The sequence below is a fragment of the Sus scrofa genome, chromosome 3 (assembly GCF_054392235.1).
Source record: "Sus scrofa isolate SSC_HxYL_T2T_F1_AM1 chromosome 3, Sscrofa_HxYL_maternal_Yorkshire_Landrace_v2.0, whole genome shotgun sequence".
Taxonomy (NCBI): Eukaryota; Metazoa; Chordata; class Mammalia; order Artiodactyla; family Suidae; genus Sus; species Sus scrofa.
Genome location: NC_139385.1, coordinates 97,810,821 through 97,824,862, shown reverse-complemented (window position 1 = coordinate 97,824,862; position 14,042 = coordinate 97,810,821). Strand labels below are relative to the sequence as shown.

At 37.9% G+C, this 14,042-nt stretch overlaps 2 protein-coding genes across 45 annotated transcripts in view; one reads left to right on the top strand and one right to left on the bottom strand.

Annotated features, from left to right (window-relative positions):
• The window catches only part of CCDC85A (coiled-coil domain containing 85A), a 691,220-nt gene that overhangs the window by 2,972 nt on the left and 674,206 nt on the right, over positions 1 to 14,042 (top strand). For 14 of the 39 annotated variants that reach the window (XM_085019251.1, XM_085019234.1, XM_085019245.1 and 11 more), the window contains exon 2: positions 10,175 to 10,225. The exons of the other annotated variants lie outside the window; for them this stretch is intronic. The gene's annotated coding sequence lies outside the window, so the exon portion shown is untranslated. The remainder of the gene's footprint in view (positions 1 to 10,174; positions 10,226 to 14,042) is intronic. 39 annotated transcript variants of the gene reach the window in all.
• Positions 8,752 to 14,042, bottom strand: part of PNPT1 (polyribonucleotide nucleotidyltransferase 1) — a 42,644-nt gene continuing 37,353 nt past the window's right edge. For 3 of the 6 annotated variants that reach the window (XM_085015775.1, XM_085015776.1, XM_085015773.1), the window contains 3 exons: positions 13,658 to 13,736; positions 11,143 to 11,190; positions 8,752 to 9,920 (listed from right to left, as the gene is read on the bottom strand). In XM_085015775.1, the coding sequence (XP_084871901.1) occupies positions 9,762 to 9,920; positions 11,143 to 11,190; positions 13,658 to 13,736 (286 nt within the window). In that variant the 3' untranslated portion in view covers positions 8,752 to 9,761. 6 annotated transcript variants of the gene reach the window in all.

Below are 14,042 nucleotides of genomic sequence, written 5' to 3'. Positions count from 1 at the left end.
GATCCTTAACCCACTGAGCGGGGCCAGGGATGTCATGGATACTAGTCGGGTTTGTTACCTCTGAAGCATAACAGGAACTCCCAAATCTAGAATTGTTGAACTCCTCAGAGTTCCAGAGTCTCCCTTTGGCTCCTGAAGTCCTTAGTCTGCCTTCTTTTTTTCACACCTCACCTCTGTCCTGCACTTTGATAGCCCTTAACATGCACACATAGGATACCCCAGCCTTCTGTCCAAGCCCTGTGTACGTCTACACTTCTTAAATGTAGTCACTCCTTGGCCATTCCTCAGCAGGACAGAATTTAGAAATTATGTATGTGGTTAATTTCCCATGTTTAACCTTAACCAAGGTATTGTAGCATGTTTTTATGGCTTTTTAACTTTTTTTCTCAAATCCACTTGAAATTTTTTGAGTATATGCAGTAGGATATCAATTTAAAAATTTCCCCTTCAAATGGAGAACCACCTGTCAACATCATTTAACAGATGATGAAGATTATTATTAGAACAAATAACTGAAATGCTATTTAAGTCATATTCTTTATTACATTTACAGACACACACATACTTGTATATCTAGATTGGAGTCTTAATCCACCTCTCTTTTCCCAAGTTTTATTTGATAAACTCTAGTATGACAGTTAATTGCTATAGTTTTATAGTTTGTTTTGATTTTTTATTGGTGTGGTGGCCATATAAATGCACCACTCAGATCTCCTTAAGGAGAACCTACTCTGGGGAATAGTTGACTGATAGATAGCTGCCACCCCTTTGACTTCATCATTATGTTTGTGCTAAAGCTACAGATAGCTCCAACTGCTCCTGTCCGGTGGCTGAACACAGGATGAGTACAAACTTGTCCTTTCCTGTCCAAAGTAGAACTCCTCTAATGGCACTTTTGGCTGGGGAACTTAGCCAGAATGAGACTTTCTTGAAATTATACCACTCTGAAGCTCTTACTACCATTTCCTTCCCTTTTTCCTTTCACAGAAAGCAGACTTGCGCTACTGTCTGCAGGCTTTCCCAGTTGCTGGGCTCACCTATATTATCCTTCACAGACATTTTCCCGAGTCACTGTTTTGTATGTCTGATCCCTTTTTGGCATCTGCTTCTCTGGGCACCAGAACTGACATAGGTGATACAGGGAGTAGTGCCAGAAATCAGGCAGTAAGATGTAGTTTGGGGAATTGTTTACTCAGTCCCTGGAATGAAGGTGGCCATTTGACTACTGTTTTCACCAGTAATGACCTAGGAAAATATCCTAGAAGGGAGGAATGCTGTTGCCTGTTCACTGATTCAGGGTTTGAAAGATATCAAACAAGGAGAGCAGAGCTGGCCGATTTAGTTGTAACATTGCCTTGCAGAGGGATAATTAGTTGAGGGCACTTAACACATAGTTAAAAACTAAGTTTGGGAGCCAGGAGTCCTCTTTGGGCTTCAGGAGGCCCTTATTTCTTGCAGTGGAAAAACAAGGGATTTGACACTTAAAGCTCTAAAGATATCTGAGTGCTCAGCCTAGGGAGGTCTGCAATGCAACCAGGGTCCTGGTTGGGAAAGTCTGAAACTTTGAAACTTGATGGCTGCCTGAGGATTTGTCTCTGTAGGTACCCCTGGATCCTCAAGGCTTGCATAAGTAGTTTATAACTCCTAGAAAGAGGTAAAATTTTGTCTCCCTTGCAGAAAGAGGGCAACTCTTCCAGAGTTGCTCACATGCTTCTCCTAGCTGATAGGGTGCAGTAACTAGGGTTAAGTCTAGTCCTACTATGCCTGGAGACTGCTGGATCTGATAAGGGAGGAAAGAGGTTACACACCGAGAGAACTGAAATAATAAGCTAGCATGTACTAGGAACAGAGGAATACACTTGGGATTGGATTTTGAGGGTGCTTGATCAAGAGGGCTGGAGGTTAGCACTGGATAATAAGATTTCATTGACTTTGGGACAGAAGATTTAATCTTGGTCAGGACCCAGGAGATGGGGCAAACTCACTGTTGGCACAGCTTTTTAAAGCCTGGAAAAAGTGAGAGAAGTGGACATGAGCTCATACCACACAGCATTTGACTGCTATTTATTTTGGCAAACCTATGTGGCCACTGCTCGCTTATTAGTCTAATTATTTTATTATTATTATTTTTAAAATTACTCAAATGAATTTATCACATCTGTAGTTGTATAATGATCATTCACAGGATTTCCATCCCATAACCCAAGCACATCCCCCCACCCCCCAAACTGTCTCCAGAGACCATAAGTTTTTCAATGTCTGTGAGTCAGCATCTGTTCTGCAAAAAAGTTCAGTCTGTCCTTTTTTCAGATTCCACATGTCAGTGAAAGCATTTGATGTTGGTGTCTCATTGTATGTCTGACTTTACTTAGCATGATAATTTCTAGGTCCATCCATGTTGCAAAAAATGCTGGAATTTCATTCATTTTAATGGCTGAGTAATATTCCATTGTGTATGTGTACCACATCTTTTTTTTTTTTTTTTTTTTTTTGTCTTTTTGTCATTTCTTGGGCCGCTCCTGCGGCATATGGGAGGTTCCCAGGCTAGGGGTCTAATTGGAGCTGTAGCCGCCAGCCTACGCCAAAGCCACAGCAACACGGATCCGAGCCGCGTCTGCGACCTACACCACAGCTCACAGCAACGCCGGATCATTAACCCACTGAGCAAGGGCAGCGACTGAACCCGTAACCTCATGGTTCCCAGTCGGATTCGTTAACCACTGCGCCACGACGGGAACTCCCTTTTTTATTTTTTATTTTTTATTTTTTGTTTATTTATTTATTTATTTATTTATTTATTTTTTGTACCACATCTTCTTGATCCACTCCTCTGTCAATGGACATTTAGGTTGTTTCCATGTCTTGGCTATTGCAAATAGTGCTGCAATGAACATAGAGTTGTGGGCTCTCTTACTTCTGGTGTCTGCCCCCCTTGTGGCTGAAGTGGGTATGGGGGCTTGCTGTAGGCTTCCTGATGCAAGGGACTGATGCCTGCCCACCGGTAGGTGAAGCTGATTCTAATCCCTCTGGTGGGTGGGGCTTAGTCTCTGGATGGGATTAGAGGCAGCTGTGTGCCTGAGGGGTCTTTAGATAGCCTGTTTACTGAGGGGCGGGGCTGTGATCCCACCTGGATTGTTGTTTGCCCTGGGGCTTCTCAGCACTGACTGACCAAATTTTCCCAAAATGGTCACTTCCAGAGAAAGGCATGCTGCTGAATATTCCCGAGAGCTTTGCTTTCAATGTCCATCCCTCATAACAAGCCACATTCACCCCTGTTTTCCCAGGATGTCCTCCAAGAACTATAGTCAGGTTTGACCCAGATTCCTATGGAGATTTTGCTTTGCTCTGGGACCCAGTGCATGTGAAAGTCTGTGTGCGCCTTTTAAGAATGGTGTCTCCATTTCCCCAGTCCTGTGGAGCTCCTGCACACAAGCCCCACTGGCCTTCAATGCCAGATGCTCCAGGGGCTCTTTCTCCCAGTGCCAGATCCCCACACGTGAGAGTTTGATGTGGGGCTCAGAACTCTCACTCCTGTAGGTGAGTCTCTGTGAACCAGTTAGTTTCCAGTCGGTGGGGCTTCCCACCCAGGAGGTATGGGGTTGTTTATATCGCGAAATCGCCCCATCTACCTCTTGATATGGCCTCCTCTTTTTCTTCTGGAGTAGGATATCTTTTTTAAGGTTTCCGGTCCATTTGGGTGAAGATTGCTCAGTCTTTAGTTGTGAATTTTGTTGTTTTTAGGAGAGAAGTTAAGCTCCATTCCTTCTATTCCACCATCTTAATCCCATCTTGTAAGTGTCATATTTATTTGCATTTGTCTACCTCTCCTGCTAGAGTCTATTTTATAACAGTTTAAAGTCGTTTTTTTTTTTTAAATGGTCATCTGCAAATGTTTTTGTTCTTCTCTACCTTCTTTTAAGCCTATCATGGTTATTAGGACCTCAGAACACTAATGAGAGTGAGTCGTTATTCTTGTTTTGTTCCTGACTTTAATGTCAATATCTTCAGTGTTGCTTTTACATGTTCTTAATTTCTAATATATAATAACTTGTCCTTACCAAGTTAAGGACATATTGTAATAGTCTAAAGTCTTTAGGAAATGTACATTGAATTCTATAAATTGCCTCTTTTGCATCTAGTTATCACAGGGTTTTTCTCTATAATTCATTACTGATATTAGATGCCTACCTATCCTTGTATTCCTACAGAACTACTTGGTTTTCATAACTATTGCCAATATTTTATTAAGATAACTTATCTGGGAATTCCCATTGTGGCTCAGTGAGTTAGAAACCCAGCTAGTATCCATGAGGATGCAGGTTCGATCCCTGGCCTTGCTTAGTGGGTTAAGGATTTGGTGTTGCTGCAAGCTGCAGCATATGTCGTAGATGTGGCTCAGATCTGGTGTAGCTGTGGCCGGCAGCTGCAGCTCTGATTTGACCACTAGCCCAGGAACTGCCAAGTGCCACAGGGAGGCCCTAAAAAGAAAAAAAAAATTATGTTTTCATAAATGATAATGGTCTACATATTTTTATGCTTTCTTTTTTGTAATATCTCTTCTAATTTGAGTTCTTGGCAATTACATTAAATTTTATAGCCACAATATCAAAACTATAGCTAACTCTGCAGTTTTGGTTTTCATGAAACTTTCCCAACACATGCAGAATAAAGTTCAGAGTCCTAAGTCTGATATTCTAAGCCCTTCTACAGTCTGACCTTTATGTACTGTCTTCTTCATCCACTGATAAAACTGTTCCTCTCCCATAGGTAGCCTTTCTCTTTTTCTCTTTTATAATGGTCCTTTATAAGCCCAGCTCAAACATCACCTCTCCATAATGAAGTCATTCAGATTCTAAGTCAGACACCTTTCTCTTCAAAACTGTTTCGCCTCTCCAGGTTTATTATTTTTGTCACAGACCTACTATCTTCACAACCCTCAGGCTGAAATCCTCAACTCTGCTTCCTTTACCCCCTACCCAATCCCATTCTACCTGAGTTAAGTCTATCCATTTTCTTTCTATATTTGTTCTGCAGTATTGTGGTATCAGCTCAGCCCACTTTTCCTGAACATTCTCCTTTTCTAGGAGTGGGCCCTTGAGAATTCTGACCAGTTGTTTGCAGTAGGTTTAGCATTACCAGATTTAGCAAACACAAATACAGGACCCCCAGTTAAAACTGAATTTTAAATAAATAAGAAATAATTGTTTAAAATGTTAAGTATATCCTAAATATTGCATGGGCCATATTTACACTGAACATTTGTTTACCCGAAATTCCAATTTCTCTTGGCATTCTGTTATTTTATCTGGCAATCCTAATCAGATTTGACACCTTTCTCAAGCTGAGTCTGTCATTTTCTCCTGCAGGAGAACTTGAACTCAGAGACAAGTAACTTCCTATGGGGTAGCCATCTTTTGACCTGTGCATCCATGAATAAAGCTATTTTGTGCCACGCAGCACAAATGAAAGGCCATGAGACTCCAGACAGGGGGAACTTTCTTAGTTCCTAATAACTTGACAGTCTTGGTTTCACTCCACCACAGGGAGTATGACTTGGTTTCTGTGAAATAAATTCATGGCCCTGTGGTAGAATTCCTCCTTTGCTTTAGCTTTAACTTAGATTGGTTTCTATTCCTTTATTCTAAGACATACTCTCTTTTCCATTTTCGCTGCCTATACCACCCTGATCTCTCATGAGCCTGGAATTTTGTAAAAGCCTTTTAAACTTTTACTAGATCTCTGTGTCTTTCTTCTCCTTAAAAGTAAACAAGCATATTTAATTTAATCTTGCCTTGTTAGATGCTCTGAAAATAATCACTTTGCACTATAAAATTTCATTCATAATATTTGCTTTCCAATTCTAGTGAAGAATAGGAACAAGATTAAGGAGTAAAAGACTATATGAAATTGGTTTATAGAATGGCTGCTATATATTCTAAACACAATATCAATGAAGTTGTTAGTCCCTTTATCTGGAGTTCTCTTTCCCAAATAGCTGCACATCTTCCTCCACTTCATTCAGGTCTCTGCTCAAATGTTACCTTTTCAGAGATGCCATTCTGGATCATTTTATCTAAAAGAGTCTTTTTTTTTTTTTTAAATCACTCTATCTATCTCCTTTCCCTGTTGCTTATCTTTAAAGAACCTACCACAGGTTGTATACTTATTGTTTCTATCCACTAGAATGTGAGCATTGAGGCTTTGCTTTGTTGACTATGCATCTCCTGGACACATTTTAGTGCCCAGAATATATTGTGTTGAATAAATGAATGCTATGCTTGGCCAAAATAAGAAAGCTACTGATATTCATACTACTAACTTAGATTCAGAAGTTCAGGATGATCTATAAGAGAAGAAAAAAATGATTATATTAAAAACTGTAAGTGATGGCATCAACTAACAAAGATTATCAAGGAAAAAGTGTTTTAAGTAACTATTTTGCACTAACTACCAAAGATGGATACTTGACTTAAATTATTATAAATTAGAGATCTTAGCATATAATTATAGAAACCTTTTATTGGAAAGTAGGGAAAACAAGATTTGTATGAAGACAAAAATAAGAACAGTTCAGATATGAACTGTAGGCTCTTGGTTTAAGTGGAAATCGGGTTATTTTGGTGGTTCGTGGCTAGTGACCTATCTTGTTACTCTCTGGCACTACTGGTCTCTAGAATTTAAGAACTAACTTTATTTCCCTGTGTTATTAGCAGTTATTAGCAGTTGGGAGTCTTTCTGAAAAATAAAATATAATACTTAAGAAAAACAAACTACAATTTTGAAATTCTACCATTAAAGGAGTTACTGTTGTGGCTCAGCAGAAACGAATCTGACTAGCATCCATGAGGACACAGGTTCGGTTCCTGGCCTTGCCCACTGGGTTAAGGATCCATCGTTGCTGTGAGCTGTGGTGTAGGTTGCAGATGCAGCTCGAATCTCATGTTGCTGTGGCGTAGGCCAGCAGCTACAGCTCTGATTCAACCTCTAGCCTGAGAACCTCCATATGCTGTGGGTGTAGCCCTAAAAAAAGCCAAAAAAAAAAAAAAAGTATTTTATCATTAAGGATTATGTCTTAAACAGAAGACAAAGTGAGAATAACTTTTTTGTCACTATTATTAAAGAGAACAATGAAATGTACAAAGCACATAGTTTAATCTTTCATTTACAATTGGTACTCAGTATTTCAGAAAGTGTAACATTGCCTGTCATGCTGTTTTATACACTACAGGTGTATAATCAATGTTTACTGTCTTATATACACACATTTAAAAAATCTTTGGCCATCTAAATTTTTTTTTAAACAAAGAATATTTGTTATTAATTTTTTAATAGTTATTTCCCCAATACAATTTTTTTTTTTCTGCTCTACAGCATGGTGACCCAGTTACACATACATGTACACATTCTATTTTTGAACATTATCATGCTCTATTAGTGACTAGACATAGTTCCCAGTGCTACACAGCAGGATCTCATTGCTAATCCATTCCAAAGGCAATAGTTTGTATCTATTAAGCCCAAGCTCCCCAAGCACCCCACTCCCTCCCCCTCCCCCTTGGCAACCACAAGACTATTCTCCAAGTCCATGATTTTCTTTTCTGTGGAAAGGTTCCTTTGTGCTGTATATTAGATTCCAGATTTAAGTGATATCATATAGTATTTGTCTTTCTCTTTTTGACTTACTTCACTGTGAGAATCTGTAGTTCCATCCATGTTGCGGCAAATGGCATGATTTCATTCTTTTTTATGGCTGAGTAGTATTTCATTGTGTATATATACCACATCTTCCTAATCCAATCGTCTGTTGTTGGACATTTGGGTTGTTTCCATGTCTTGTCTATTGTGAACAGAGCTGCAATGAACATGAGGGTGCATGTATCTTTTTTAAGTAGTTTTGTCCGGATATATGCCCAAGAGTGGGATTGCTGGGTCATATGGTAGTTCTATGTATAGATTTCTAAGGTACCTCCATACTGATCTCCATAGTGGTTGTACCAGCTTACATTCCCACCAACAGTGCAGGAGGGTTCCCTTTTCTCCACACTCCCTCTAGCATTTGTCATTTGTGGACTTATTAATGATGGCCATTCTGACTGGTGTGAGGTGGTATCTTGTGGTAGTTTTGATTTGCATTTCTCTAATAATCAGGGATGTTCAGCGCGTTTTCATGTGCTTGTTGGCCATCTGTACATCTTCGTTGGAAAAATGTCTATTCAGGTCTTTTGCCCATTTTTCAGTTGGGTTGCTGGCTTTTTTGCTGTTGAGTTGTATAAGTTGCTTGTATATTCTAGAGATTAAGCCCTTGTCAGTTGCATCATTTGAAATGATTTTCTCCCATTCTGTGTCTTTTTGTTTTGTTTTTGGTTCCCTTTGCTGTGCAAAATTTGTCAGTTTGATTAGGTCCCATTGGTTTATTTTTGCTCTTATTTTTGTTGCTTTGGGAGACTGACCTGAGAACACATTTGTAAAGTTGATGTCAGAGAATGTTTTGCCTATGTTCTCTTCCAGGAATTTGATGGTGTCTTGTCTTATATTTAAGTCTTTAATGGCCAGCTAAATTTTTAATGTTTTATAACTAGTTAGCCCTAAGTCATGAATTTGCAAATATTTTATTAGATATAAAAGGACTGAATATTCTAAATTATGAATTCCATGAACCATTTACTTTATGGAATTATAACATGGTATCTTAAAGGGAGTGAACATCATCTTATAGCTATTACTAATAATTTCATCAATAGTTTCTATACATGGCTTTTTCACACATTTATTTATTAATTGAAAATCATGATTCCTCCATCCCTTCTACCAAGAACATCCATACATTAGCAACATACATACTAAATGACTTAGTGCTGTATTAGTAAATTATTTTTCTAATTTTCTAAATTTGAAAAATGATTACCTCATTCTCATCAGATATTTATAATATTAATTATAAATCTCCACTATATTTATGGGTTTGTGACCAATTTGAAAGGTTAAAGGTTATTATTAAAAACATCAAATTAGGAAGTTCCCACTGTGGCTCAGTGGTAACCAACCCAACTAGTATCCATGAGAACGTGGGTGGGATCCCTGGCCTCACTCAGTGGGTTAAGGACCCAGTGTTACCACGAGCTGTGGTGTATGTCGTAGATGCAGCTTGGATCCCACGTTGCTGTGGTGTAGGCTGGCAGCTGCAGCTCTGATTAGACCCCTAGCCTGGGAACTTCCATATGCTGTGGGTGAAGCACTAAAAAGACAAAAAAAATAAAAACATCAAATTAGCTTCTTCAACTCCTTACTGTAATTGGTAACTGTACTAAAGAAATAGGGAATGGTTTTGAATATGGTAAGTTCCAGTTTGTGAAACAGATGTGGATAAGTAAAGCTGTTGTGCAAAGAGGTGGGCCATAAGATGACTAAACTGTCAATACCGTATATAAAGAAGAAAAATAAGATAATAGGAAGAAATCATTATAGCAGCAAATGTGATCTATTATTTCTGAAGTTTTCAGATATTTCAAAATTACAAGAATTAAAGGGTAATCTTTTCTAAGATGTATAAATGGTTTACTTTTAATAATAAATATTTATTGATTTATGATGTAAATAATATAGGTAACTGGAAGTGGTAAAAAAAAATGGAACATGTAAAGTGAGCACTGTAATACAAATCATTAGAATATATTTATATTATATATAAATCTATACATTAGAAGATACTACTGAAATTTTGCTCCATAGAATATCATTCTAGAATTCTTAAAAAAAAAAAGTCACTGAGAAGAATTAGATGATGACTGTGAAATAGATTCTCCCATTACAATACTGTTTCTGTCATTTAAAGTTTTGACAATAGTTGTAGCTGGAGACTGGAGCACTTTACGAGAAAGCCGCATCCTTCCATCAGCTGGATCACGTCCAAAATATTTCACCTGTGTTAAAGAAATAAATATACTTTTAAAGTTAAAGCACATTGGCTGATACCCAAATTTTTTAATCGACGTGGTCCAAATAAGGCAAAGATTGATGTTTTTACTTGTTCACTGAAAGCATAGCTCAGTGCTAACTGGAGATAAATAAAAATAAATATAATTTGGTTAAGTAGTGAATATAAAAGAAAAAGAGAAACATTTAGTCGCCCAGTTATAATCTTCTGTTAGACTCATCTGTGCCAACTTCTTTCCAGGCCTGGTCCCTATACTGGAAGAACAATGAAAGCCAGGGAGAATGAATCTAGGTAAGGGCTTCCTGAGCCTAACTGTGCTACAAACTATATATATAGGTTTATGCTTAGGTCACTCAGACTAATGCTCAAAGAACTATTTGTCATACTGGAGGTTACTGGCTTGATCTTAAACCTTGAAAGTCAGGGGGAAATGTGGTAGTTTTTAAACAACCTTGTATAGAGAGATTATGACTTAGTTCTCATCTTTCCCTAGAGGTTATTTGAACAATGGGATTACAGATTGGAAATAAACTAGAAGTCTTGGTTATTCAGTCATGGTCTTTAGGCATAACTGGAACAGAATGTGGTGCAATCAAAAACAAAAACAAAACAAAACAAAAAAACCCAAACCAAAAACCCCCCAAAAAGAAACCAAAACAAAACCCAGACTGGTAACCACTTCTTGCATCTATTCGTAAAGGACTATTAAAAAGGTTAGTCAGTGTGATATAGAACTGAACAATGTGGCTTTCATCAAAAACTTTAGCCTGAGGGTTCCTGCTGTGGGGCAGTGGGTTAAGGATCCAAGGTGGTATAGTTTGCAGCTGTGGCTAGGATTTGATCCCTGGCCTGGGATATTTGATATGCAGGGGTGGGGTGGGGGTAAAAGAAAAAGACAGAAAAACAGAAAAAGACTTTTAGCCTCAAGCATTACAGAAGTAATTAAAATCTCAGCCCCTCAAATAAGACATTCAAAGGCCTTCAACAGTCACCATATCAAGTTTCTCTCGTCCTGTCTCCAAATCACTGACTCAGCATTATATCTAAATTCCTAACAAGTCTGTTTTAAGCAACTCTTAAAAAAAACCCCAGCATATAAATAATATAAATCACAGATGTTGATTTGATTCTTTCAGCTTATTTTTTTAAATAGTTGAAACTTCAAGTGCAGTTTACAACTTTAAGGCTAAAAGGTTGACTATAAGTACCTGAATTTCTTGGCCAACTTCTAATCCTAAAGCAGTGGGATGTTTAATCTGAAAGAGAACATGTTAATACATTAGTTGTTAGGCATTATTACCTAATATCCATGGTATGGTAGTACACATTTTTTTCCCAAGTGGAAACAGCTTGATTGTTTTTTTCTGATTATAAAATCTGTTAATAAAGATTTAAAATAATTATTCAGATGATAGTAAAAAATCATCCAAAATCCCTTTGCTTGTAAATAACTAATGCTAATACACCAGTGAGTATCCCTTCAAATGTCTCTATAGTGTATGTATTGCATTTGTAAAAATGGACCTTACTGCTGAGCCTGTTGTTTTATAATACGCTGACTTTTTAACTCAATAATTTATGTTGAAATCATTTCATATGAGTAAATGAAGCACTACAGTTGAGTATTCAAACTGTATTACTTGTTTAGACAATCCTCTAAAGATGGTCATTTAAGTTCCAGTGTTGCAAGTATTAATAATCAGCGAATCTAGGTGAAAGTTATATGGTTGGTTCAGTGTATTATTTTTCAACTCTTCTGTAGATTTAAAAATTTTCAAACCAAAAAGTTGAGGAAAAATGAACTGCAGTGTTGCAACGATTATACATTCATGAACGTTATCCTCTCAGAATGAAGTCCTACACATGGTAGAACTTGCAGGTCCAAAGGTACTCATATGCTTACCAAACCCTCTCCAAAGTTTGCCCCAATTCACATTTCTATCAACAGTGTATGACAATGTCTGTTTTGTCTTTACACTCTTATTTACATTGGGAATTTTCAACTATCTGAAAAGTGGAAAAATGGTAAGTTGGCTTTATTTGCATTTTTGAAAATTGCTGTTGATTCCGAATATCTATTGGTTGGCTTAAAGACTCACACACACACACAATTTGTTGATGTTCTTTGATCATTTTCCTACTGATAGTCTTTTTTACTGATCTGTACAAGCCCTTTGTATATGAAGCCTCTGTCATAAATGCTTATTTTTTTCCCCTAAGTTACTACTTTAAAGCTTATTGTAATTTTGTCCTAATTTTTTAAATTTTATGGGGTCAGGCATCTCTGTATTTACATTTTTGGTTTTGATATCATGCTGAGAAAGATTTCCCCAGTCCCAAGCTTATTAAATATCCGTATTTTCTTCTAATGTCCTCCCTCAACCCCTACCTCTCCCCATGTTCAGAATTTCTTCTTCCTTCATTACCTTAAAATATTTTTCTTCTTTTTTACATTTAGAACCTTGATTCAAATGGAATTTCGGTATAAAAAGAGGAAAGTTCCTGCTTTATTTTATTTTATTTTTTTAGGGCTGTACCTGTGGCGTATGGAAGTTCCCAGGCTAGGGGTTGAATTGGAGCTACAGCTGCTGGCCTACACCACAGTCACAGCAATGGGGGAATCTGAGCAGTCTATTCAGCTCACGGCAATTCCAGATCTCTAACTCACTGAGCAAGGCCAGGGATCAACTGGCATCCTCATGGTTACTAGTCGGGTTACTTTCCACTGAGCCACAACAGGAACTCCCAGAAAGATCCTGCTTTATGATGACCAGTTGTACCAATAGGATTTACTGAATTATCTTTGTTTATTCACTGACTAAAAATACAGATTTTCATAGGTATTACATTCTCATGTATATATAGCTAGGTTTATTTCTGGGCTTTATTTTTTGGTGTCTGTTTCTTGGCCAATAATACATTATTCTATCCTGTACAGCTTTATATTTAACATATGGATAAACAGACATTCCTATTACTTCTCTGCTACCATGGTATTCTTGAATGGCTTCATATTCTTAGTCTTCCAAATGTATTAACTACAACGGAGATTAAAAAAATTCTAAGAATTATGATTATCAGAAAAATTGGAAAAACAGGACTATATAGCCAGGTATTTTTAGTAACTGGTATGTGTTAACTCTAGATGGTACTTCAAAATACTTAAGAATATTTCTTTTCCATCATGGAAGGAGAAACAAATATCTGGTAAACAATGTGAAACCTCTGTCAGCAGTATCTTTGTCGGTTAACAAATCTGACTAGGAACCACGCCCTGCCCTTGCTCAGTGGGTTAACGATCAGGAGTTGCCCTGAGCTGTGGTGTAGGTTGCAGAGGTGGCTCGGATCCTGTGTTGCTGTGGCTCTGGCGTAGGCCGGTGGCTATAGCTCCGACTGGACCCCTAGCCTGGGAACCTCCATATGCTGTGGGAGCAGCCCAAGAAATAGCAAAAAGACAAAAAAAAAAAATAAAATAAAATAAAAATTATCAAATCTGGAGTTCCCATTGTGGCTCAGTGGAAAGGAACCTGACCAGTCTCCATGAAGATGCAGGTTCAATTCCTGCCTGCTCAGTGGGTTAAGGTTCCTGTGTTGACATGAGCTGTGGTGTAGGTTAGAGATGTGACTCTGATCCTGTGTTGCTGTGGCTGTTGCGCAGGTGTGGCCTTAAAAAAATTAAAAAATAAAAGTAATCAAATCTGCATCTTCCTTTCTTGTTTTTACCTTTCGTTGATCAAGTTGTGTGTTATGAAGTAGTACTGCAGTCATATTTGGATAAAGTTTAACCATTACTCCAGTGTCTCTATGAAAAGGAAATAAGTCTGGTTAGAATGATAAGTAACTCTCTTATTTGCTGATAATTAAATTATGATTGTTTTCATAGGAGAACAAAGTGAAAAAACACATAAAACTCTCCCTCCAAGGAGTTCCCTGATGGTTCAGTGGGTTAAGGATCCGGTGCTGTCACTGCTATGGCTCAGGTTGCTGCCGTGGCATGAATTTAACCTGTGGAACTTCTGTGTGCCACTGGCGCAGCCAAAAAAAAAAAAATTCCTCCAGTACATGTTTTTATAATTATGAAAAGTATGATTATCTAAGAGGCATACTT